At 38.6% G+C, this 25913-nt stretch overlaps 1 protein-coding gene across 3 annotated transcripts in view; it reads right to left on the bottom strand.

Annotated features, from left to right (window-relative positions):
- The window catches only part of Pik3c2g (phosphatidylinositol-4-phosphate 3-kinase catalytic subunit type 2 gamma), a 326663-nt gene that overhangs the window by 111571 nt on the left and 189179 nt on the right, over positions 1 to 25913 (bottom strand). For all 3 annotated transcript variants that reach the window (XM_052721754.1, XM_052721755.1, XM_052721756.1), the window contains 6 exons: positions 18303 to 18483; positions 14078 to 14185; positions 7991 to 8083; positions 6072 to 6201; positions 1843 to 1979; positions 1044 to 1213 (listed from right to left, as the gene is read on the bottom strand). In XM_052721754.1, the coding sequence (XP_052577714.1) occupies positions 1044 to 1213; positions 1843 to 1979; positions 6072 to 6201; positions 7991 to 8083; positions 14078 to 14185; positions 18303 to 18483 (819 nt within the window). The remainder of the gene's footprint in view (positions 1 to 1043; positions 1214 to 1842; positions 1980 to 6071; positions 6202 to 7990; positions 8084 to 14077; positions 14186 to 18302; positions 18484 to 25913) is intronic.

Here is a 25913-nt window from a genome sequence, read left to right as displayed (position 1 = left end):
CAGCAGCTGCAGGATCAGCTTTGGCACAAGGCTGAGAATTCTACATTTCCAGAAATCTCAGGTCTTGGGAATGTTCTATTTTATTTTATTTTATTTTTTGTCTCCCTAGATTTTTTTCCCCATGATGCATCTCCACAGGCTGCTCATAGATACTATACCTCTGAGGGATTCTTATTTCCTTCACACCACATCTTTGCTTATTAGTTTGATGCTGCTTTTAGTTACTTTTCTTATTACCTTGACAAAATACCTGGAAGGGTTTGTTTCAACATGTAGTAGGAAGGAATACAGTTCATCACAGAGGCTCAAACATGATGGTCAGAGTGTAAGGTTGTGTTCTATCCTTCTACAGTCAGGAAGCAGAGAGCAGACAGGACACAGTGGAGAGGGACCAGAAAACCTTAAGCCCCTTCCTGCCCACCCCCCAGTGACTCATTTCTTTTAGTCAGGCTCTACCTCCTGAAGGTCCCAGAACCTTTTAAATCAGAGCCATCATCTGTAGCTCCATAGATCCAGGTCCATAAGCCTATGTAAGACACTTTGCACTCCAACCACAATAGTGAAGGAAGGGATTGTACAGTTGTTTACTAATCTACCCACAGTGCCTTGGTGAGTGCTCACTAAATATCTGAGGGATGATTCAAGGCTAAGTCAGATTGGAGAGTTGGCTAATTGCACTATGCTAAAATACTGGTGGTTATCCCCTACAGGCAATATACCAGATGGATTAGGACCATCAACTCATGTATAATTTCCCATTCAAAGTTTATGAGAAAACAAAAACATCAATTGAAACCATTAGCTGGAATAGATTTAGTAACCTGTGGAAGAAGACCAATATAATTTCTTAACATCTTAAAGAAACTCTCTTCTGTTAATAATTTACTAAAAAAACTATTTCCTTCCATTGTATTAGACTTATAATCATACTTATATTACCCTGGGGGATTTGTACAAGTTACTTGATGGGCTCTTCTGCCATTATACACTATATATTATTTAGAACATTGCTTAATTATTGTAATAAATGTTTGTGAACTGACCTTTTTATACCACCAAATGTTTGTGCATGACCCAAGAATTTTCCAAAGTCAATATGAAACATGTGGCCTGACTTTGTCAGCATGATATTGTCATTATGTCGGTCACAGACTCCCAAGATGAACGTTACCACACACCAGCCAGCACAAGAGTAAAAAAAGTTCCTCAAGGCCTGTCAGTTGAGAAACAATGACACAACATGACTATAGTAAAGAGAAAAAGCATCTATAATTATCTACCATCTATTTCTGATATATATCATCTATAGGGCCATCTATTTATTACATATCTTTATTTTTATTACCTATTATGTATTATATCTATATAATCATCTATGTTTCTATCAATCATCTATCTATAATCTATTCCTATAATCTACCTATCTTACATTCTCCAAGCTATTTAACAATGGTAGATGAAAAGCCAGGGCATAACAGAAGATATTTAACATAGAAGTTTGTTTATAAAAATTGGAGATTGTATGCAAATAGGTGGGAGCTGCTGGAAGAATTCAATTTCAGAAAGCATCATCTCTAGAATGTGATTTCTGTGAGAGACATATCTGAGTGAAGAGATTCTTTATTTATAGCCAGGAACCTCACCCAGAGGGAAAACAAAATGCAGAGACTTTGATCGAGTTAATATGCCAGTTAAACTGGGTCATTCTCACATGGTTGATGAGTGAGTGAATTAGAACTCAAGGTGGATTTAATTTACTTTCCCATAAATCACAATATCCAATGGACCAAGGCATATTCTTATTTAAGTGCATTACTTAAAATTAGTTCCAGAAAAACAAACCTTTTCATAATCTTCCTTTAAGTGGTTGTGCTGACTGAACCACTTCTTGATGGTGTTTTCTTTCAGTGGTCCTATCAGCCCAGAGTGGAGATGGATCTTGGCAAGCGTCACAGCATCTGGCACCATCTCTATCAATCCTGGATGATAACAGAGAGAGATTAAAGAAACTAACCTCGTTCCTCAGGATGAAGAACACTTAGACCATGGACCTCAAAGTGGGTGGCAACAGTGTTTGTCAACACTGTTTGGATTTCCTCCTTCCTCTCAAACCATCTTCTTGTCTAGAGGGCTCCTGATCATTCTCCTAAGTCTCATCAATATGAGTTAGGGTTTCATCAGATCTATCAGAAGTAGCTTAATGTTTTCTTTCTAGAACTATGGTAGAGAGCCAATATAGATGGTCTCATGGAAGCCCATGGTCACCAGAAGAGCAGATTGACTGTCACATGTCTGGAAAGTGGTGAAACTTTATAAGAGGACATTTACATTTAAATAGTGACTGTGTTTCTGCCTTCCATGAACAAAATATAATTCCCTCAACAAACATGTCAAACATGTGATAAAAATCTCTGTTCAGAGTGCTGAAGAAGTGGTGCCTTGGTAAAGAGTTTGCTAGAAGAGCCTGAAAACTGGAGTTCAGACTCCAGTATTTCTGTAAATGTCAGGAGGGCATGGTGGTATGTCTATAAATTCCAGAGGTGCACAAAGGCAAGGTGGGTAGCCAGATTCCCAGGTCTGAAAGCTCTGGGATTCAGCAAGAGACTCCCCTCTTTCTTCTCTTCTTCCACCTCCAGATAGTGCAGCCTATATATGTATGGACATGGAGCCATCCACGGGAGCATGGGAATCCCACCAGTGGCCACATCCTCAAAAACAAGGATTCATCATCCCACCCTCAGAAGCTATCAACTGTCAATAGTTCCTTGGTACAGGGGAGGGTTTGCATATTGTATGCCCCATTTGTACTTGATTTTTAGCTGGCTTGATGTTGTCAGTTCTTGTGAAAGTAACCCCCAGCTACTCAAGTTCAGAGTGCAAGAGCCATGTCAGGTCCAGAAGATAGGAAGATGTGGGTGGAGTTGGAGGGGGAAAAAGGGAGTGCATATGATCATATTTCATGTAAAAATTATCAATAATTTTTATAAAAGACTATTCCTCAATACATAGAATGGAGAGTGAAGATATTCCACTTCAACCTTTAGCTTTCACATGTATGTGCATACACATGAATTTGTACCCATATGCAAAAAAATGGATGCACACATTACCACACACAAACATACACACACACACACACACACACTAAACTTTGAAAATAAAATTCTGTTTAGAATAGTGGAAGCACCTCTGTTAAATGGTAAATTTCTGAGAGTGAACAGAGAAGCCACAGAGGGAGCGGAGGGAGGCACATGCCCCTTTCCTGCCAGGTAACATTAAGGAGAAACTGTATTAATGATTTCATTTAAAAGGGAGAGTGTATTGATTGAACTTAAGTAGGACCTTTGCCTCCATGACCTCTCATCCATCAAGGCTTTTGACTGTGCTCCTAAGATTGTTATCCTGTATAGACTAAAAATCAGAGGTCTTGAAAATATTTATATGTTAACAACCTTAGGAACACAGTGAAAACAGTACAAATAGTATTTCAACTTCTCCCTAGATGAGTATCCCCCAGTAATTCTCTAGACACTGCTTTATAGATAAAATCACTGAAATAAATTGAAATCTAGACTTTCTTATGTTTGCAGTCCTCATCATAGTTAAGAGATAAACAAACGCTCAGAGGACGAGGGGCACCAGAAAAATTCTATAACCACAGAGAGGGCCATAAAATTGAACGCTTTTTGAACAGCAGGTATCCAATAAGCCCAGAATCTAACGAAAGTGTAACCTTGTCTCCTGAAAATGGCATTCATTTTACTCTCTGTTTTTGTTGAAGAAATGTTCTGTCAGCATAATTCCTGCTGTAAATCTTGCTGTCAAGAGGGCTGTTGGTACACAGAGGGGCAAATAATGTCTTCTGCCATTCGCCACTTGGGAAAGTCTACAGTTGTTTATTTAGAAGTTACTGATTAACTATGAACGATTTTGCATTGGGACACATGCTGCGATAACAAAAAGACATGAGTAGATGGAACTGTAGCTTTCCACCAGAACCCAGCATTTATTTGATTTCTAAGCATGGGTGATCTATGGGAGATTAGAAGCACAGTCTGGCTGAGCTGGTTTCATTCTTACTTCTGTAGCAGATTAGGATATGGAAGAATTAGGTCCCTTCTGTGAGATCAGGAAGGGTAAAAAGTAAGAGATGACGATTCCAATGCAGTAGTAATCAGAGCTGTTTAAAAAGTTAGGAAAGGTTTGGGGACCACTTGGCTTGAAGCAGGGCCCTACTATTGGAACAAAATAAGTTTGTCTGTGATCTACAGTGGTTCCAGAGTCAGCTGAGAAGGATTCTGCTTTGAGCAGATAACGTCTCAAAATACACTGGCTAGGGCCCTGAGGCTGTTGCCAAGGCCTGAGGAAGAGAGGACCTTCATAGTGATGGCTATTTTGCAACAATGGGTCTAAATAGTAGATCTCTTGGAGTTAAAAAAAATGACCACATTATTTAGAATTTTTTTCCAGAGTAAGTGAATGAAACTGTATAACAGATAAATAAAAATGTGGTGTATACACGATGGAGTCACAAAGAAGAATGGAATGATCTTGTCTGCTGGTAAATAGATGCAAAGAGAGACCACTAGATTATACTAAATGAAAAAACTAGGACCAGAAAGACAAATACTATATTTTCTTCCATTTGTGGACCCTAAGGTTTTTTTTTATAGATATATGAAACCACATACATACATACATACACACACACACACACACACACACACACACACACACACACACACACATATATATATATATATATATATATATATATATGCATATATGACATACAAGCAGAATGGAGGCTTCAGGAGGGAAGGAGACCAACACGAAGATGGAGAGAGGTAGAAGGAGAAAGGAAAGGGTATGAAGGTGGATCTGATCAAAACACAGGATGTACTTTAAGGAAATGCTCTTCATTGAACTCTACAGTATATAGGATGAATATTCACCATTAAGACTATTTTAAAAAGAGAAAATACTTAGAGGTAGTGTAACTACATAGGAAACCCCATGGCTTTGTGCAATTGCAAGCATTAACATGAAATTTAGTAAACTTGCAAAATAAAAACATCAATACTCACCCCAAATAAAACTGATCAATGAACCTAAACCATTTAGTCTTTCATTTCATATTTATATCTGGATTTTAGAAAGGAAAAGAAATATTGAGTCATGCTCAAAGTGTGCATGTTTGCTCATTTTGACTGATTTTATAGCTATTCAAAATTCTTTTAAAAATTAAACGTCAGTTCTAGGCCAGTGAGATGGCTCAGTAAGTAAATCTTCTTGCCACTCAAGCCTGGTGACCAGAGTTTGATTCAGGATCATCATGGTACAAGAAGATAACTGATCCCCAAAACTGTCACTTGACTTCCACCCATGTACCACTGCATGTATGCTTCCACCTACCCACATTTTGCATGTAAACACACATGCACACATACAAATAATAATAAGTAACAAATAACTAATAAATAAGTGTTGTTATATTGTATGTTTATAATGCTTAGGGTTTCTTTAATCATATGCAAATTGTGTGTTAATGATGACAATGATTTTGAGTGGACAGGTTATTCTATTATGGATGGTGCTAGACTAATGAAAGGTTGGCTTTATACTTGTAAAAGTGACACACATTCATGAGAAAATTGCACTTTGAAGTTTGGACCTGAAATTCTCCCTGGGCTGTCAATATCTGTTACAGTACTAGTCTGTGATGCTGGGCACCATGATATTATCACTGCAGATGTTAACATCTACATTATCTTAGGAAATGAAGGAAAAATGAGTAGTCATTAAAGCAACTAATTCCTAGAGGGAAGCAAAGAATGTCACAGTTAACATCTGAATTGCAAAGTCATAATTAATATCTAAAAGCATGTTATGCTTTACATCAATCTCTTTGTTTTTAATTTTTAAAATTGTTCTTTTTTAGGAAGGGAAAATACAAAGGTCTTTGGATCTTTGAATGTGGAGCCTAAAAGCTGTTGTTGGTTTGTGGCGTATTACCAGAGAATGAGTGAGGTACATAATGTAAATTACCTTATTTTCAAATCTGTACTGACCTTGGGCTTTTCCTGTGGATAGACATTTATAAATGATCATTTGCATATCTAGGCCCTCCTGCAGCCAAATGTTGTCCATCACTTGAATAATCTGCAGAACAAGCATATCCTGCCGAAGATCATCCCCAACCTGTCAAAACAAGATTGCAGGCTCACACTTCTCCGAAAGTGCCATTCAAAGTATCCCGATGTGGTCTACACCATTTTCCCCCTCAATATCTTTCCAGCTCAACTTAGGGAGGTTTTTCTTGTTTCATTAGCACTGAAAGCACCCGGTACTTCTGACAGCAGACAAGGAGAGGGAGATCTGGCCTTTAAAAGGGTCACAGGAGCTCCAGCTGTTGAATGAGAGGAACTGCTTGGAATGCTGCCCTTGATAATAATCTCCTCATTCGTTACCCATGTACAGTTCCTTAGACTCAAAGTCTAATGCAGAGAGGCAGAATGAATGTTTACTCAAGTTTCAAACTCAACGAAAGGAAATCTGGAAGTGAAGATGACTAGCTCTATCATAAGCTTATGCACAGAGATGCAATTAGAATCCTGGCAGCTTCTTCACTACACCATAAAGAGCATGCATGTGATGTGGTACCTGTGAATCACTGGTCTCTACTGTGGAGGATGCAAGGTGGTTTTCAGAGGAAACCATCTCTGAAGATAAACAATAAAGGGGTGGCTTTCATCAGAGGCGAAGGAAGCATGATGGGTCCCAAAGGGGAAAACTCTGTGCTGTCACATAAGAGTTTGATCATTCAACTGTACTCTAATTTATACAAAGATGACTCCTGATAAGGTTTCTTTCTTTTTTTTTTCTTTATGAAAAATAAGGCATTTTGGGATCACTAATGCTTAAGGTTCTGAGGGTCAAAGGCCAAGTGTGAGCATTATCATTCTCATTTCCCAAATTAGCCAGAATCCAGCAAAGGTTCACCTCAGGACATTGTTAATCAGTTGGCTGAATTAACTGGATGACTTGCAGACTCGCACTTCTACTTGCCCCTCCTTTTCAGTGTCTATTTGCTCTCTTCCCCATTTCCAACCCTCTTACTGCTGTTTGTTCTTTCCCCATGGGTTCATATGAAGACTGAAATGCTCCTCATTTGTTTTCTATTTATAGAGAAAAGAAAATAATCCAATTTACTGAAATAGGCAAGTGCTGATTCATGCCTTTAACTTTAGCACTTGGGAGGTAGAAGCTGGAGAATCAGGAGTTCAAAGATAGCCTACATGAAAACTTCTCTTCAAAATAAAAATAAAAATAAAAAAGAAACAATAGCAACAAAACCAAGAATAAACATGGCTGGTGAGATGTTGAGATGGTTAAATGGTTCAGTGAGTAAAGGCCAAGTTTGATGAGTTCAATTCCCAGGAACAATGTGGTAGAATAAGAAAACCAACTCCCACAAGACCTCTATTCATGCCCTATAATGAGTGTGTGTGTGTGTGTGTGTGTGTGTGTGTGTGTGTGTGTGTGTGTGTATTTGTGTGTGCAAATAATAAAAAATAACCAAGTACTTATAGACAAAAATTTCACCTTAAAGTAGTTTATACTATCCAGGTTCCAGGTAATGTCCCAATTTTTTTTTTTTCTTTTCTAATCTAGACCAAAAGAAATTCTGCTTCTGGAAGCTTCCACACATTTCACATTGTCATTCAAAAGTGATTGTATGCTTTCATTTATTCAAACTTAGTTTAAGATTTGAACTGAAGGATATTTGGCATTTAGCCAGCAACATTTGATTTATTGCCAATCAGTTTGGCTTGCACCATGACTCTGTAAGAAGACAGACTTTAAAATAATTGGGAAACCTCTGTGTTTTTTGCCAAAGGGAAATAACTGCGATCATTTCTTTTTGTGAGCAATAAATCAATAGTTCTGCTTATGGAATCAATTTTGGGATTCAGAAGAGTTACTGTACCTTAAAAATGACACCGATGTTTTTGCCCATTGGATCAGCATTGATGAAAGTGATCTTCAATGGCAAAGCATTAGATGTGAAATATGAGCAGGCCTGTAGTAGAAGGGAAACATGGTGAGCAAAACAAGGTGAAGACACACCTTTCTGAAAACCACAGCCCTTGGAAGAATTTGCTAGACGAGTAAACAAAACGAAGAAATATAATTTTTATACTTTGAAACAAAGAACTGAGTTTGTCAAAAATAAATAAACTAACATTAGTTTCCCAATTGCAAGTGTTTGTCATAGCGTACCTTTCTTTGTATCTTGCTTTCTGCAGTTTCAGGTACCTACAGTCAACCATATTCCATACTATTGAATGGAAAATTTCAGAGCTAATTCTCAGGCTTTAAATTGCACATCCTCCTGAGCCCTGTAATGAGGTAATGTACCATCTCACTATCTTATCAGTATGTTAGCAACTTTTGTGTAGTAGCTGGAGTTTTCTCCAGTCCTGCCTGGTCCACAGTCAGGACAAATCTCTCTCACCCTCCAGTCCCACAGCCACTTTGACCCAACTGAGTAAACACATAGAGATTTATATTGTTTAAACTGTTGGCTTAATGGCTCAGGCTTCTAGTTATCCAGTTCTTACATCTTAAATTAATCCATTTCTATAAATCTATACCTTGCCACATGGCTCGTGGCTTACTGGCATCTTCACATGCTGCTTGTCATGGCAGTAGCTTGCAGTGTCTCCCTCACTCAGCCTTCCACTTCCCAGAATTCTCCTCTCTCCTTGTCCTGCCTACTTCCTGCCTGGCCACTGGCCAGCCAATCAGTGTTTTATTTATTGACCAATCAGAGCAATTTGACATACAGACCATCCCACAGCAGTTTATGCACATGGAATAGGCTGTACATAGGGAAAAACCACAGTATTTATAGATTTCAATCCAAATATTCTTCAGAGAATTGTAGAACATACCATCCTCAAATAAGGGGGAGGGGTTAAATACTGTACTTTTAAGTTGAGAACCCAACTTTTTAGTAGATTAAAAACCTTCCAATACAATTTTCAACCATATCCCAAACTATTAAATGGAAAATTCCAGAACTAATTCTCAAGTTTTAAATTGCTAATCCTTCTGAGAAGCATGATGAAGTCATGTACCATCTCACTATCTTAACAGCATGTGAACATCCTTTGTGTAGTGTAAGTGTGGTGTTTTGAATAAGAAATGTCCTCCATAAACTCATATGTTTGAACACTTGATCCTCAGTTGGTGGTGCTGTTTGGGGAAGTTAGGGATGTGTGGATAGAAATGTGATTACTAGCTTTCTATGTTAGCTACCTATTGTTGTAGAATATTTTAAAGTGTGTTACTTTTGTTTATGTTGCATTTGTCTAACTCTGAGAAGCTGTGTTACTGTGCCTGTGTAAAACACCTGATGGTCTAATAAAGAACTGGCCAATAGCAAGGCAGGAGAAGGTATAGGTGGGGCTGACAGGCAGAAAGAATATATATAGGTTGTAATCTGGAAAGGGAGATTGAGGAGGAGCCAGAGAAGGAGGAGAACATTAGGGGCCAGCTACCCAGCTACACAACCAGCAACAAAGTAAGATTTACAGAAGTAAGAGAACAGGAAAAGTCCAGAGGCAAAAGGTAGACTGGATAAGTTAAGTTAAAGAAAGCTGGCAAGAAACTAAGCCAAACTAAGTCCAGGTGTTCATAAGTAAGAATAAGCCTCTGTGTGTGATTTATTTGGGAGCTGGGTGGTGGGACCCCCAAAAGAGTAAAAAACAGTAAAAACAACCAACAACAACCTGTTATACCTTTCCTATCAGGATGGACTCTATCCCCTTGGAATTGTGAGCCAGAATAAATCCTTTTCTCCTTCAGTGGCTTTACCCAGCAACAAAAAAGAAACTAATACATCAAGCAATGGAGATAGATATACTTATTCTTAAAATAAACTAAGAGGTATATAACTCTTGTGTTTACAATAGTTGGCTAAGAGATGAAAGTTAAATTTGCTATTTAAAACAGTATTTTCTTTCAGTTTGTTTTTGGAACACATTTTAAAGAAACATGGATCAGAGAGATCTGAATTTTAATCTTGGCCCCCTTTTTGTTAGCAATAAGATTTTAAAATTATTAACTAATGTGTCTTTACTACACTGTAAAGTAGAGAATAAGAAACTTTCTCTCATGCATTTTGGTAAAGGAGACATGAGCTAATGAATATGAGATGCATTCTGTTGAGCTTGAGAGCAGAAGGGTACTTAAAGATTCAACACTTTTCTTTGTTAGTGAATGTTCTCTTTGTAGATAATAACATAGTTTTCTTCTTCTTTCATCACATTTCCCATTTATACCTTTATTTTTGCATTGTTGACTGTTTCCACCCAACTTTCCCTCTTGTTTATTTTCCCAATTTATTTGAAGGTTGAAAGACTTCCTGTGCATAGAGTAGTAGAGAATTCATATTGAAGGTAAAGAGTTAAATCAATACTAAAGAAAAGAAAGGGATTTGGTATATTCAATCTATCAAGTCAGTAAAATATGACATCAATATGTATTGAAGGACAAGTTCCAATATGTGTATCTGACATCTGAAATCGGTATAAACTGAGAAGAAAGGGATCTATTTTTTAACTTAGTTGTCAACACAAATCTAATCTAATTTCTAACCAAACACAAACCTTTGCTTGCTAAAACAATTTGAGTTTTACAGTTTTGAAGGTTGGACTGCATGAGAAGCAGGAGTTTCTGCTGTAAGAGTCATATGATCCTTTAGTGAATTGTATAAGCTTGTTATGCTATAGAATTAATTAGTGAATCTTATGATCTTATCATGTTATAGAATTAAAAAGTCCTATATTAGACAGAAATGAGTCTAGATAAATTCTGAATTCCAATTTATGGGACTTGTTTTGAAGGATGCCAGGTCAAGAGAACAGAAAAATTCAAAAGGTGACTGAAAAATGCCTTAGACACTCATTTTACTTGAATCCATTCTGCTTCCATTATTTCTTTTCTTGTTTTCACATACAGTATATTTATTGAAAGTCATGTCAAAATATTCTATTATCAACAACTGCAATGTGCAAACCATTATCTGGATGCTAACAGAAAGAAGCGCTGCATCTAGTTAAAATGTCAATGAAAATTGGCATGAATATACATGTATATGTATATATATGCATTAACTTGAGAATTCACAAAGCAATTTATCACATTTGAATGAAGATGCATCTGAAGAGTAAAGTCATTTAGAGATGAACTAGATCTTGAAGATTATGAGAGACATACGTATTAGTAAATAGGCAGAGGAAGGGTTTTTTTGGGTGGGGAAAGGCAAACCAAAAAAGACAGCTTTTATGAGTAGAGGTTTAAAAGGTGGATTAAGAGGTTCATGATCAAGGGGCAGGGAGAACTGAATAAAAGTCTTGCGGATTATTTTATGTTGGGTGAAACTAGAAGGAAGAAAGGAAGAAAGGAAGATAAAAGGTGAAAGAGAGAGAGAAAAAGTTATGACCTCTGTCCTTGAGAAGCAGAGATGACTGACAGAGATATAAAAATAGTTGAAAAAAAAAAAGAACCCTGTAAGTAAATAAAATGTTTGACGTTTGCTTTTCCACCCACAAAGACAGGCTGCATTAAGAGGCTTTCAACTTTCTCACCTGGTCACACCTCAGCAACTCAAATAGAAATAGAATTGTACAATTAGTGGTTCCCTGAGGGGGGCAAAGTTGAGAACTTTTCTGGCAAAGAGAACACAACTCAAGCCTAAGACCCCTGCTGTTTGCCTTTGAGAGCTATGCTTTGCAAAATAAATTTAGCTAGGCCTGAGTTTTTCTCCCACTGGACCCAGAACCACTAGAACCCAGACCTAAGACTTGTCCATATGCACTGAACTCATCGATTCACTCCAGTGTGAACTCTCTGGTATACTGTAAGCTATGAGAAGTAGTGGTCTGCACACACCAAATAGCTTCCTTAGGTCATGTGTAAGGTGTTTCTGATGAACAATGAGACTGGTTCTATAACAGAAGAACTCATATTCATTACATCTATAAAGTCCCTCACTAGTGTGAATTTTTGTTGTATAATGAGGTGTGAATTTTGACTGCATATGTTTACATGAGTAGACAGAGAATGGTTTTGTTCATGTGATGTCTGTTATACAGAAAGAGACTGAATGCCTTGTCGCATTGCATTCAAAGGATTTTCTGTGGTATGATTCACTTGTGGTATGACAACAATTAGGAATTATAAATGACAGCTCTCCCAAATTGCCTACATGTATGTGTTTGTCCCCTGTTATGGAGATTTTAATGATGAATGAGACATTTTCTTTAACTGAAGGTTTTGCCACACTCATTGCTTGCACCTGGCTTCTCCACAGTGTAGACAGTAGAATGCTCTGTAAGCATCTATATTAGAAAGAGAGCTTTCTCACATTCATTTCAGCTGTAAGGTTTCTCACCCCACTGCTCAGTAGAATTGGAGGAGAGATTAAACTGTGCCATGAGAATGTCATATGGTTATATCAATACTGTCCATGGTTGTACCACAGAAGCTCAGCTCTGTTCCAGACAGAGAGGGTCACAACAAACATGGCCAGGAGATGGCTCTGCTTGGGGCAGCTCCTGAGCAGCAGGACAGTACTTCCAGTGTTGCGAAGGAGTGTAGCTTTAGCAACAGGGTAAGCTGTAGCAACTCCCACACTGCTGACTACTGACCCAGCCAGCTCACCTTGGCTTCCCAAGGACCAGTCCTTAGCACAAACACCACCTCAGCAACCTCGTACCCCAAGGATGTCTAAACCAAAATGTACTTACAATTTTAGTTGCCAAAGTTAAAGCATTCTGTTCCTTAATACCTCTCCTCTCTCTGTCTCACTCTCTGTCTCACTCTCTGTCTCTCTCTGTCTCTGTCTCTGTGTCTCTCTCTCTCAGTCTCTGTCTCTCTCTCTCAAAAAAGAAGCCAAAACCCCAAACCAGACTTGGTGATCCTGTTTTTCTTTCTATGTTAAGCATCTCTCACATGCTTAGCCTTTAACTATTTATTAGACAACACTTGAAAACTTAAACATTTAAAAAACATTAATAATGCTTCAAATTTTAGCCCACACGGATATATGTCAATTTACAGGATTTACTGTCTTGTTATTTTTTCCCCAAGTATGGAAAGTTTGTAAGGGGTCTTGACAGAAGCAAAGTCAAAGAGATGACTGTAAAATAAAATCTTCAGCAACATTTTACATTTACACTAGCAGACTAATTTTCTCCTGACTGTTGGGTTTGTTGTCTTATGACTTGACTTCAGTATCATTTACTGCTCATTCATGATAGCTTAACCTCTTCACTTTTAAATCTCATTTATCAATCATTTTCCCTATTAGTGCCTTTCTACTCTAGCATTTTTGAGAAGTAGGATAATAAAGCTTAGTGGGAACAAAGGAGAAAGAAAGATTCCAAGTCAGAGATAAGTTATTGAAGAGGAACCACATGACAGAAGACTAGAAATTGAAGGCTAAGGAAGTTATGAGTCTGAAAATCCTAGGAAAGACTTTACAGGCATGGGTAAAAATCACAAAATATATAACACACTGATATATGGACACCGATGCATATTAAATTGAATTAAAATGGAGATGGATAGCTAAAGATATTAATGTAATAGACACATCATACATGTAGTATGAATAGGCATGAAATTGTAACCAGCTCTGCCAGTTCTTCTATCCCTTAATAACTCAGACGGATATGGAAAAGTTTCATGCATGAAGTTCCAAATTCAACCACCCAAGGAAGTAAAGCAATCCATTCAGTGTAAGAAATATCTTTGTTCTTTTTCATTTCTCAATAAACTGGTAAATAGTTTGTTTCTAAACAAACAAATTATACTACAGGATCAATGTTTTTCCCACTCAGTACAATGAGTCCAACATAATATATGGTGTGGATGGGATTAAATTATTTTCCTTAATGTAGTTGCAATATTCATTTGTGAATTATTTATGCTATGTAAAAATATTTGATGACCTAAAGTATAAAATAATAAACAGCTCATTTATCTACTAAATAAGTTGGCTTACATCACGATCAATTCCTTTTATGCACAGGGCCGGGTTCAGAGGAAGATGACAAGTCTTTATATCTTTAAAGAATTTTTCTAGACTGCCAATCTCTTTCTTTAGTACATCCTGCAAAAAAAAAAAATCAGAAAAAAGCAATGTTTAAGAAATTGTAAAGAACTCAACTCTGAGTTACACCTTTCTTGTATTGTAATAAGCTCTTTAACTCAGGGATGATACTGTGATTGACTGTGGGATTAGGTGGGTGGTAAACGACATAAGATGGAGCAGCAGGCAAGAGACAATAGGAGTGATGGTGAAAACACCCAGCCAAAGAGTTCACGTCCTTTCTCAATGACTTCAGGTTCAACTAGAAGCAAATGTCAAACAAAGCATTGTGTGGAAGTCAAAGATCAGGGAAGGTTGGACTTGATTGTGGTCCATTGATTTCAAACCCTTGTGTTAAGCAATTATTCAGTTGATCTTTTTCAAATAATTTCCTGAAATCTTCATTTATAACTATCAAGTCTTATAAGTAATAGTCAATGCATTTTACTAACAATACTTATATACATTAGTAAAACAAAGACAAAAATGTCAATGGCATCCTGCTTTCAGGAACAATAATTTATGTGAACGAATTGTTCATTCAATACCAGTGAGTACATTTCTAAATTCTTTTCATCCCAGGTCTGAAAGTTCTTTGTGTGAATGAGAAAGATGAAATTTAATCTGGTTAGTAGAGTTTAACTCTGGAGAGTTTCTTAGCTCTTATTCTTAGTCCATGTCAAATGACAAAACCTACTTCTCCCAGGATCTAGAAGGAGGGAAAATTCCACCCTGATACTTCTCTGCATCTTTCCTTTTTGCACTGTCTATATGTGGGTTTGCTTGATGATATCATGAAGAGAATCTATGCTCCTCAAAGAGGGACTCCAAATCAACAGACCCCACAGAATTCAAATTCCCACAGGAACTGCACAGAGCTCACACACAGGAAAATGTCGCCAACAGTTCCGACCACTTATCTCACAAGCAAATTAGCTGGGACATATTTTTTGACCTTTGCTGCATGTTTTCTGTAAAGTTACAATATTGTTACAGGAAAATGAGAGCAGTTAGCAGTCACCCTCTCCCTGGTTTGGCCAAACTGTAAATCAAACGATTTTCCTTTAGGAGTTGAGTTTCCATTTCCTAATTTCTCTGGAGTTTCAGAAAAGCGAAGCTGGAGTTCTGATGGACTGAATGTGTGGTAACACTCCCAGCGAGCAAAGCCTCTTCATCACTTTTTCTGCAGTTAGATTTAATTCAATGCTTTTCATTTAAACAGAAAATAAGATTTTTTTTTTTTTTAAATAGCTATCACGATGGGAAGTGGCTCCGCAGTGAAAGTGCTCCCCAAGGCAGCCTGACAATCTGAGTTTGATTCCCAGATCCCTTAGCAGCAGAGAACTAACTCCTGAAAGATGCACTCTGACTTCCACTCCCACACCACGGCATGTGTGCACTCCCTGACACATTACACACACACACAACACCAACAAAATAAAATTCACAAGAGCGCTATTCAGAGATCATCGTAGGAGAGAGGGTAGAAAATTTATGAGCCGAAGGGAGTTGTTGATTGATGTAAAAATGTGTTTTCAACGTGACAGGGTTATAGCAATCGTGAACTAACAGTGGCTGGGACCGGGGAATGAGACCTATATAAGATCAAGCCAGTCAGAATCCTAACATGGGTGGGGGAGAGGCTCACAAAGTCCCACCCCTCACTGAAAAGCTATTGGTGATTGGTGGCTGCTGGGAGAGGAAGAGTCAGTTTCCTTTGAGATGGAGCCCTGATGATGCCTTGCCCATACTCTGGAGGATGGCCTTACACCCATTCACATACTAGAAGAACTAAGTGGACTGACTGATTTGAAAAAAAAATGGATAAAGTTGGTAGGGAAAAATGTTAAGGAAGATACAGGCGGTTTTGAGGAGTTAGAGTTGTCAGAACACAATATATGTATGTATGGGATTCTCGAAGAATAAAAAAATACTGAAATATAATAAAATGTAAACATTTTAAAAAAGAGATAGCCATCATCCCTCCTATCTCTTGTTTATTCTCTTCTTATTTTCATATGAAAAGGTATTTATTTTTATTTTTTTTTAACCAACACTGCCAGTTAAGGTGAAAAAGTTAGTAATACCAGTGTCACTCTGGAACTTGACATAAGCTATCAAAGAGGTACCAGGATTATTTAACTATAGAGTGCACCTGAACCCTGAGGAATTCTAAAGTAGGAGATAAGAAACAAACCCAAATCCAAATTTCTGAAAAGTTCTAACAATTTATTTAAATTGTTATTCTTTTTTTTTTTAATGAAGAAATTCAAGGATTTAAAAGGTATTACCTTTCATATGTCTGAAGTATCCTTGGGGTATTTATTTATTTCCCACTTAAAGAATACATTCATATTTATCCAGTTTAGTTCCACTCCCACATGCACAGGTGAAGTAGTAGAGCTTCTGGCATTTTTATTAAAGGCAATGACTTCCAGTAGAAAAATTCTAGTTTGGGAAACAAACTTAGCACATTTTGTACGTTGCTATTTTCATATAGTCTCATTGAGCATTCTCATTGATTTTAGACAGTGTGAAGGAATTATGAGTTTCCTTGAAGATAAGATTATGTTTTACTTGTAACTTCTATCCTTAACTTCTTATCTGTGGCAAGTACTCAACTGTTATTGAATAATGTTCTTTATGCAGAGGGTGAGTGTCCACTGCCCTCCTGTTTAGGCAACATCAAACTTAAAACAGCTTCCTTAATGGTCCCCATCAATGAAGGGAGCTAATGGTATAGAAAATTAAAAAGAAAGATCGAATGTGCTTCATTTAGGTCAAGAAAAAAATAAATGCAGTTATGCCAGTGAAAAATAGGCAGAATATTTTAGTTATTATATATCAATAGTTCTCAACCTGTGGGTTGCAACCCCTTTGGAGTTTGAACAACCCTTTCACAGGGGTTGCCTAAAACCATCAGAAAACATAGATATTTACATCGTGATTCACAACAATAGCAAAATTATAATTATGAAGGAGCAACAAAAATAATTTTATGGTTGAGGGTCACCACAACATGAGGAACTGTATTAAAGGGTTGTATAGCATTAGGAAGATTAAGAACCACTGTTGTATGTAGATCTTAATATAAGAATATGACTACCTATAGTATTGTTGTTGTTTATTTAATTAATTTTATTTGTTTTCAAAAATGCTTTTGAGAACAATATGAAGCTAGGTTGTAATCTTCTCCCAGGAGCCTGATAGTGTCATAGTGTTAAGGTTGTAACCTCAGGGGTCTGTAGAGATCACACACTGGTACTTAAAAGCTAAGAGTGTTTGCTGATCTTCCAGAGGATTTGAGTTCCGTTCCCAGAGCCTAAGTCTGCTATGGGATGGTCTGTATGGCAAATGTGTTGCTCTGATTGGTCAATAAATAAAACACTGATTGGCCAGTGGCTAGGCAGGAAGTATATGCGGGACTAACAGAGAGGAGAAAAGAAAGAACAGGAAGGCAGAGAGAGACTCTGCCAGCCGCCATGATGAGAAACAGAATGTGAAGATGCCGGTAAGCCATGAGCCACGTGGCAAGGTATAGATTTATAGAAATGGATTAATTTAAGATATAAGAACAGTTAGCAAGAAGCCTGCCACGGCCATACAGTTTGTAACCAATATAAGTCTCTGTGTTTACTTGGTTGGGTCTGAGCAGCTGTGGGACTGGCAGGTGAGAGAGATTTGTCCTGACTGTGGGCCAGGCAGGAAAACTCTAGCTACAGAAGTCAGGAAGCTCACAACTGCCTACAACTACATTGCCTTCTTCTGGCCTGTCGGAACACCTACTCTCATGTGAACATACTCCCTCATGGACATATTCACACACACAATTAAGAGTAAAAATATTTAAAGAAATACTATTTCATCAGGACTTTTTTTGCTCAAACTGCTTTTAAGTATGTATCTTCTTGTTAGGACTTGTCTGTGTCACACGTGGCTCCTTATATACCAAAGTCATTTGTGTCCTGTTGACTGAAAATATTATTAACTTTAAGAAAAATAAATGAAAAAAATACTTAATTTAAAAGTCTTGTGACTAAGTGTGTTCGAGGAGTTTGTTTTCCAAGATATGAAACTGAAGCAGTTGACTCAAAGGTAGGCATTTTACATTATGCTAAAGATTGATTTCTCCACCGACCTGTCTCTGAGGGTCACTGGCAGACTTGACTTTCTCTCCAATGTCACCCAAAAGTTTGACAAGTTTCTGCTCTTTGGCAAGCTCATCGTTCAGGGCTCCTCCTGCACAGAACTGGAGAGCAGCCGACAGTTTCTGATACCAGCTTTTAAAGCACGCTTCACCTTGTGCATCCCTCAGCAGCCTGGGGGAAAGCAAAAAGAAGTCCTGTGTCTGAAGGAGATTTTTTTAAAACCACCTCTGGCAGAAACAATAAGTACATTTCAGACTAATCTGTATGTGGTGGCTGGGGGCAGTTTAGCAGCTTAAAACGGGGAGAATGCTGTTTATTGTGGCAGTCATCGAATTTCATCTGATAGCTAACGAGCCTCCAAGAGAGGAGAATCAATAAAAACACTACCCCTTCTTACTTCAATTCCCCATGTACTTTTTCTTCTTTCACTCTTCCTAAATCTACAACAAACACTTAAGTCAGGAAATCTCAGAATTACTAAAATATGGGCAAGGATTTATAAACATTTTTTTAAACAAGGGATGATGCTATATTGTAGCATAACTATGAAGGTCAACTTTTTGTCAAGTTATCTACCCCAATTCATCACATACATATGTATTGATCTTGCCCCACCCTCAGAACGTGTCCTGACAATCTCTAGGAAGACACTGTAAAGGCAAAAGACTGTTTTGTTTGTTTCCAGACATTCCTGGGTTCAATTCTTAGCTCTACATCATATAAGCCACTTAAGCTGGAACATTCTTTCTACATTTAAAAAAAGATATTTCACTTCCTAAGGGGTGTGTGTGTGTATCCATATGTGTGCAGGTGCCCTGAAGGCCAGAAGAGGGTATTGGATCCCTGGGACTGGAGTTATAGGTGATAGTGAGTCATCTGTGGTATGCTGGGAGCAAAATTCTAGTTCTTTGCAAGAGAAGCAAGTTCTTGTAACTGCTGAGCCATCTCTCCAGCCCCTGAACATTCTTTCTTTGTGTGTAAAATAATGATCCTCACTGTGCAGAGTTGAATAGAATGTAGAGTGCTGACATAATCATGTGTCTAGCACCTTGGAGCATGGAGTCTATCTGCATTTTGTAGCTTCCCCATGTCAGCTTCTGTATGCCTGGCAGTCTGCTCATGGAAGGTGTAGAGCATGAGTGAGGGTGCTTGCAAAGAAAGGCAGTGGTGACAGGAATTTGATTACTCTGTCTGCCACTTGGTAATTTATATTGCCATAAAAGCAATTACAATATGCTAAAACCTTACTTTCTATTATGCCCTAAAACACAAGAGTGGAATTAAAAAGGAACAATTCCTTTGAAACTTAACTACTCTCAGATTGATTCTTGTAATCTTAATTAGTCTTTAATTTTCTCCTCTTCTGAAAATAGTATTCAAGCTAGAAGAGCTCGAAGAAAATTATGGGACAAGAATACTGGAAAAACAATGTTTGGCATTATAACAAAAAAAAAACAAAAACCCCCTAAAAGAAAAGGAAAAACAAAAAGCAAGACCAACCAACCAACCAACTAAACAAAGCTAGAAACATGCATTAGTTGTCTTTCGCATTGCTGTAGCAAAGTATCTACAGATCATGAAGGAAGAACGGGTTTGCTCCGGCTCACAGCCTGAGGGTATGCTGCACCACAGCAGGAGCATAAGGCAGCTGATCGCATTTACCCTTAGGAAGCACAAGTCACGAATGCAGCACTTAGCCTTTTTCTTTTTCTTTTTATTCAGTTCAAGATCCCCAGCTCATGCAATGATGCTGTCCACATTTAGTGGGTCAAAAGACCCACTCTAATAAACACAATCTACAAACTCCCTCACAGACACAGCCAGGCCATAGACTTGTCTCCAAGGTGAGTCTAGACCCTGTCAGCACCTTGACAGTTAGCATAAACCATCACATCGATTGTCATTCTCCGTTCCCGGTTTTGCGTCCTTGCCCAACATATAGCACACTGCAGAGGTCTATCTATGCTTGCTTTCATCTGTTCAGTGTTCGGTTCTGTTACACTTAAAGATAAGCTAGCCGGGCGGTGGTGGCGCACGCCTTTAATCCCAGCACTCGGGAGGCAGAGCCAGGCGGATCTCTGTGAGTTCGAGGCCAGCCTGGTCTCCAAAGCGAGTTCCAGGAAAGGCGCAAAGCTACACAGAGAAACCCTGTCTCGAAAAACCAAAAAAAAAAAAAAAAAAAAAAAAAATAAGCTAATTGAGGATGTGGTTTTAAAAATGAATGCCTCTTCTTTCACAAACCTCATGGAGCCAGCCCATCTTAACTGCCTCCTTTGTTATCCCAAAGGAAATACAACTTTGTGTGAAATATCAGTTCTTAATTACTCCTGGGAAGCAGAAGAAACATGTATACATAAAGGAACTCAAAGGAACTGAGGATGCATGGCAGGAAAAATATGCTGTACTGATAATAAGGTTACTGTCAAGGGAAAAGCAGACAGTGAAGAAAAGCCTTTCTGCTTATTCCCATGATGAGAGTCTCAAAATGGCTGTCAGGCCATCAATGAACCAGGACATCATTTGAAGATTCCAAGAAAACATGTGGTCATTTACATGAGCACAAAGCTGCGAGAGCAGGCAAAGCCACGTACAACTTCAAGATATTTTATGTGGAACCATGCCTTTCAGATTCTTGCAGTGCCTCGAGGATTGTGGTGGTGTGCCCTTTTGTAGTTTATTTGTGTTCAGCCAAGTAGGGAGTTTCCACTTCCCACAAGAGTATTTGTCAGCATTTTCTTACACCTTGAATATTGAGTCAATTGTGCTCTGAAATATTTTAACCTTCTCCAGTTTATAAGTACAAAGTCACAACCATGGAGCTGCTGTGTATATATGATAAAAAGATGTTCCTCACAAATGAAACCCATGGCTTTTTACTAAAATAACCAAAGCAAAGGTCTGTTTTAGGGTTGATGTCATAAGGACTGCCAGAACTGGATAGCTGATTGGTGTCTTAATGCCTTTGTTTCTTATTCTATCAGAAATAAATTTACTTCTCTTGTAAGCCATATATTTGCTGCTTCCCAGTTCAAGAAGGAAAACATCAATTTGATTCCTTGTCTGCAACAGGGTAAAGCAGAGGAGATTTGCATAGAGACTATGTGACCGTGATGTAAAACACATCAGAGCTAAGAATGCTCAGGGGCTCCTGATGTTATTATTCTTGGAGAATGTAGCTGGCTTAAATTCTGAATCCTGCCAAGAACACATGCTCTCCTGATGAGGCAGGGCTCAAGCTTGGTGTGCAGGGAGTTTGTTTTTACACATGGCAGAAATAAAACCATACTATGCTAGAGCTGACCATGAGGGGCCAATTATTCTGTTCCTGCACCCTTAGGCACAGACATTTTTACTGGTAATAGAAATTAGCAGGGCCCTTAATTTTCAACAACTTCAGGGTTAGTTGGACTGCACAGTTTTGAGTGGGTGTCTCTCAGTAGTGTGCCTGTGACCCTCCCTCTAAGACTGGGCAAATCCTTCATGCTGTGGTTTTTACTTGTTGCTTCTGTTTATAAGAAACTAGAAATTAGTTGGCTACTGTCCCTTGAGTATTACAGTAATCCTTTTTGAAAGAGATTGCCAAGCAAAATGTTTAAAATTAGAAAGTGAAGGTCAGGGACTAAGGAACATCAGACCCATAGAAAGAGCAGGCTTTTAAGATTCGGGGGATGTGATCATGCACAGACTCAGAGCTGAATCCCAAAGTTCCAGAGACTGTTCATCCTGTGGCCTGCAAGATCCAGCTGTGACGTTACTCGATATCATCTCTTGTCCAGCTGCCTTGATGAGAGCTTATCTCGACTGTACGCCCTGGCAACATTGAAACGAGCATACACACTTAATATCCAGATAGCTAGGGAAGACTTTGACTGCATTCAATATTACAGACAGGAAGCAAGAGTGAAGGAAACAGAACCTGGGTGACAGCACTTCTGCCAGGATGGTATGTTTCTAAATTAATTGACTTTCCTGGACTCAGAGACACTCAGAATAGCCATAGACCTTAACTAGCATGAAATGGAGGTTTTCCTTGGATATTGGGATGGTTCTGAGTTCTTTCGGCAGATGACAAGCACCTGGGCACATGATAAACAACCTACTGGAGCCACAGGGAAAGTAGAGTTCACATTTCATCACTCTACCAGCAGGACAGAGCAGAGCAATCACACCAGCCAGTCTCCTTTGCCCCCAAATTCTCTTCAGTCCACCTGCTCTTAATTTTAGTTGTCCACAGCTTAATACCCCACATCATAGGGGCTAGCTGAGATCTTTACCATTGTGGATTCCCTGTGAAAGAAGAGAGGCATCAACAGTCGTTAACAGAAAAGGATGGAATCCCCTCCCCCCGTGAGGAGCAACTTCAGGCCACTCTAGGACTCTTGCTTGCTCTGTCTCCTCCACATTTGTTGCTTTTTTACATGATCTGAGGTGTGTGGATCAGAAAACCAGTGTTAGAAAACACTAGGGGAGTCTAGTTTGTGAATTCTTCAAGGACAATTAGAACCTTGGGAGAGATAAAGGCTGAAACCCAAAACGTAATACAGAATTGTTTGTATTTTAATAACATGGCTAATTATATTTTACTTCTAAGTGGCTGAGATATTTAGTTAGCACTCCACACTGAGGAATGTGATATACACTCCTCACACAGATGACAGGGCTCTTTGATTGGTCTATTGTTAACATACAGATTTGCTTTCACAAATATTTATCCCATTAATGTTGTCTGTCAGTATGAGCCAAGACAAATATGTGCTTTCCAATCAATTGTTATTGGGTAGTATCTGTTTACCAATACCAATAGTTTGTAACTACTTAAATATAAAACTGCTCACAAGGACAATACATAGAATAGTTAAATATTTTTTCATTAGAGATTATTCATATTTTTAGAAGTTTTAAATATAGGAGGGGTTCTATAAGAGATGCAACTGACCTCATTTATGTACATACTATGGTTACAGATAATGATTATTATTTGCCTATAGGTGGGCAATCCACTGTACCCAACACTGGGTGGTAGACATGATTAATATTTCTAACACCATGCTTTCTCTTCTGAAAAAGATTGCTCATCCCCCACTTTGCCAGAAGACCTCCATTGTCTTCCTATGAGCAGAATATCCTTATTTGGACCACGTTAGCTCAGCTATGTGGTTTCCCTGGTGCTAACCCAGGAACTGAATGGACTGTGTACTCATGTTCAGATATGTTACACATTCTGTGGGGTTTAGTGGAGCCTCTCACATTTCTGCTTTTAGCTGTGAGAAGATCCAGAAGCAGTTTCTGGAGGGCTGAGTTAAGGAGACCCTGTGGAGCAGAGTTTACTTTGGATGCTCAGAGCCTGGTGAAGAAAAGTTGCAGCCAAGTAAGGCTTGGTTGCTACAAGCTTCTGCAGCCTTGGGACTCTGAGTTGCTATGGTAAGAACTGGTTGCCACACCTTTAGTCCCAGCACACAGGAGGCAGAGGCAGTCAGATCTCTTTGAGTTCCAGTCCAGTTTGGTCTACATGGTGAGTTTGAGGATATCCAGGACTACACAGTAAGACTCAAAAACAATTTTAAAAAATGATTAATATGCCAAATCCCATACTTTCCCCTTTCTTCATTGTTTTTTTTTTAATTTTCACACATTTGTTTGAATCACCTTTAGAATGTGAAATACATTTTTTTCAAACATCTCCATTGGCAGCACTGAGGATAATTGGGGGCAAACCTAATTACTGAAAATAAATAAAAATTTATCAGGAGCCAAATCTAGTGAATTAGATGAGTGATCAATTTCATAATACTACTTCAGAATGAAAAAAAACTTTAAGCAATAAAAACAGCATTTGTCACAGATCATAAAAAGCCCCAAAGGGTGTTTCAAAACATGATTTGGCTCAGCTCATATGAACATGTATGTTCTCTCATAATGCTGAAATTTTTACTGTTATTTCATTATCACTAGCATACTTTTTGATTCATTTAGAACTCTGAATAGGCCTATGTGCCATCTGTTGCTTTGTCCAGCCAAATGTTGTGCCTCTGAAAGGAGATGGTCAGAGGGAATATCTTAGGCTGATACAAGTAACAGAGCAATGATGAGATTTCTCAGGGTCTACATGATGTGGTGAAACATAGGCGAAGGGCAGTGAGGGAAGGGTGTCTACACACTCCTGGGTAACTGAGGAGTCTGCTGCAGTGGCAGCATCTAGAGTCTGGTGTGTTGAATTAGAAGGGTGGCTTTGGATGAAGAGCCATCTGAATTGTCAGGTTAAATGATATGTGTCCTTGTTGCCTTGGCGGTGCCTACAAACACCTAAACTTGTGCTGGATGTGGGGAGGTGCATCTGTTGTCTCAGCCTTTGGGAATCTATTGCAGATTGACTCTCCAAGGCTCTTTAGGAAATAGACTGGTGGCTACAGAGCACAAAGCATTATTCCTACTGGGCACTCTGCACATGTTCTCAAATGGGCTGCTTGGAAGCCAGGAGTCATCAGTATCCTGAGGACTGCAGTGGTTCCATTATGACTCTTATTCTTGCAGAGCATAGTGAGGAGGAAGGCATACAGAGAGTCCTTTACAGAGATTTAGGTGCGTGCAAGCATGGGAGCCTGTCACTCAGTAAAAGGGCTTGCCATGTCCTCTGGGATTGTGTGAACAGGAAGTGAAGTCAAGGCTATCATGGTGAGAAAGAACAGTAACAGAGAGGGCTGCAGTCGGTACCCCCAACTGTTTTACAAATCAGGGCTATCCTTTTCTCACGTTTCAAACAAACCCATGAAATGCAGCTGTGTGTGACCACACACATGTGTAGGTAAAGGAGGAGCCAAAGGCAGATCTCCCACTATGAAGGTACCCCTCCACTCACTCATTCCCACACCCCCAGAGCTCATACCCGATAACCACAACATTAGTAACAATTCTTAGGGAAAAACCCAGCTCAGACTAGGAATTTGCAAATACCTCTTTGTTCTTCTGTATGTAGAAGTCATTTTTCTTTTTCTTTTCTCTCTCCATACCCAAAGTCAAGGAACACCAGAAGTCAATTAGGAAGCCACTAACTCACCTCTGACCCATTGCAGGGTCCCCATCTAAAGCCCACCTGGTGCTGCACAATGGGTGAGGATAAGAATGCATCCAATTATAGTGAAAGGAAATGTTCAATTGGAAAGGACTGGTGGGAGTCATCTGATAGCTAAAAACTACCAAAATCGACTCCAGTTTTCATTAGAGGGGGTGGATGGTCAAAGATAGGACATAGAAGATAATGAAAGCTTCATTCAAAACTACCAAATTCAGTCCATTTGAAGAAAACTGTAGGAGACAGTTAAAAACCTGAGTCAAGGCAAGAGGAAGACTGTTTTAGGAGAAGTACCATGACATTCCAGAAGACGTGGGTTTGTGGAGCCTCATCTTGATTGTCAACTTGATTGAATTAAGAAACACCTAGGAGATTGGGAAAACACACTTCTGGGTGTGTCTATGAGGCTATTTATAATGAGTCTTTCTTTGCCCACAGCCAGCTCTCAAGTAATTACACAAAGAGACTTATTAATTATGAAAGTTCGGCCTTAGCTTAGGCTTGTTTCTAACTAGCTTTTATTACTTAAATT

This window comes from Peromyscus californicus, unplaced genomic scaffold (assembly GCF_007827085.1).
Source record: "Peromyscus californicus insignis strain IS unplaced genomic scaffold, ASM782708v3 Scaffold_6__1_contigs__length_162567912, whole genome shotgun sequence".
Taxonomy (NCBI): domain Eukaryota; kingdom Metazoa; phylum Chordata; class Mammalia; order Rodentia; family Cricetidae; genus Peromyscus; species Peromyscus californicus.
The sequence above is the reverse complement of the archived record's forward strand: the minus strand, read 5'-3'. Positions and strand labels throughout refer to the sequence as shown.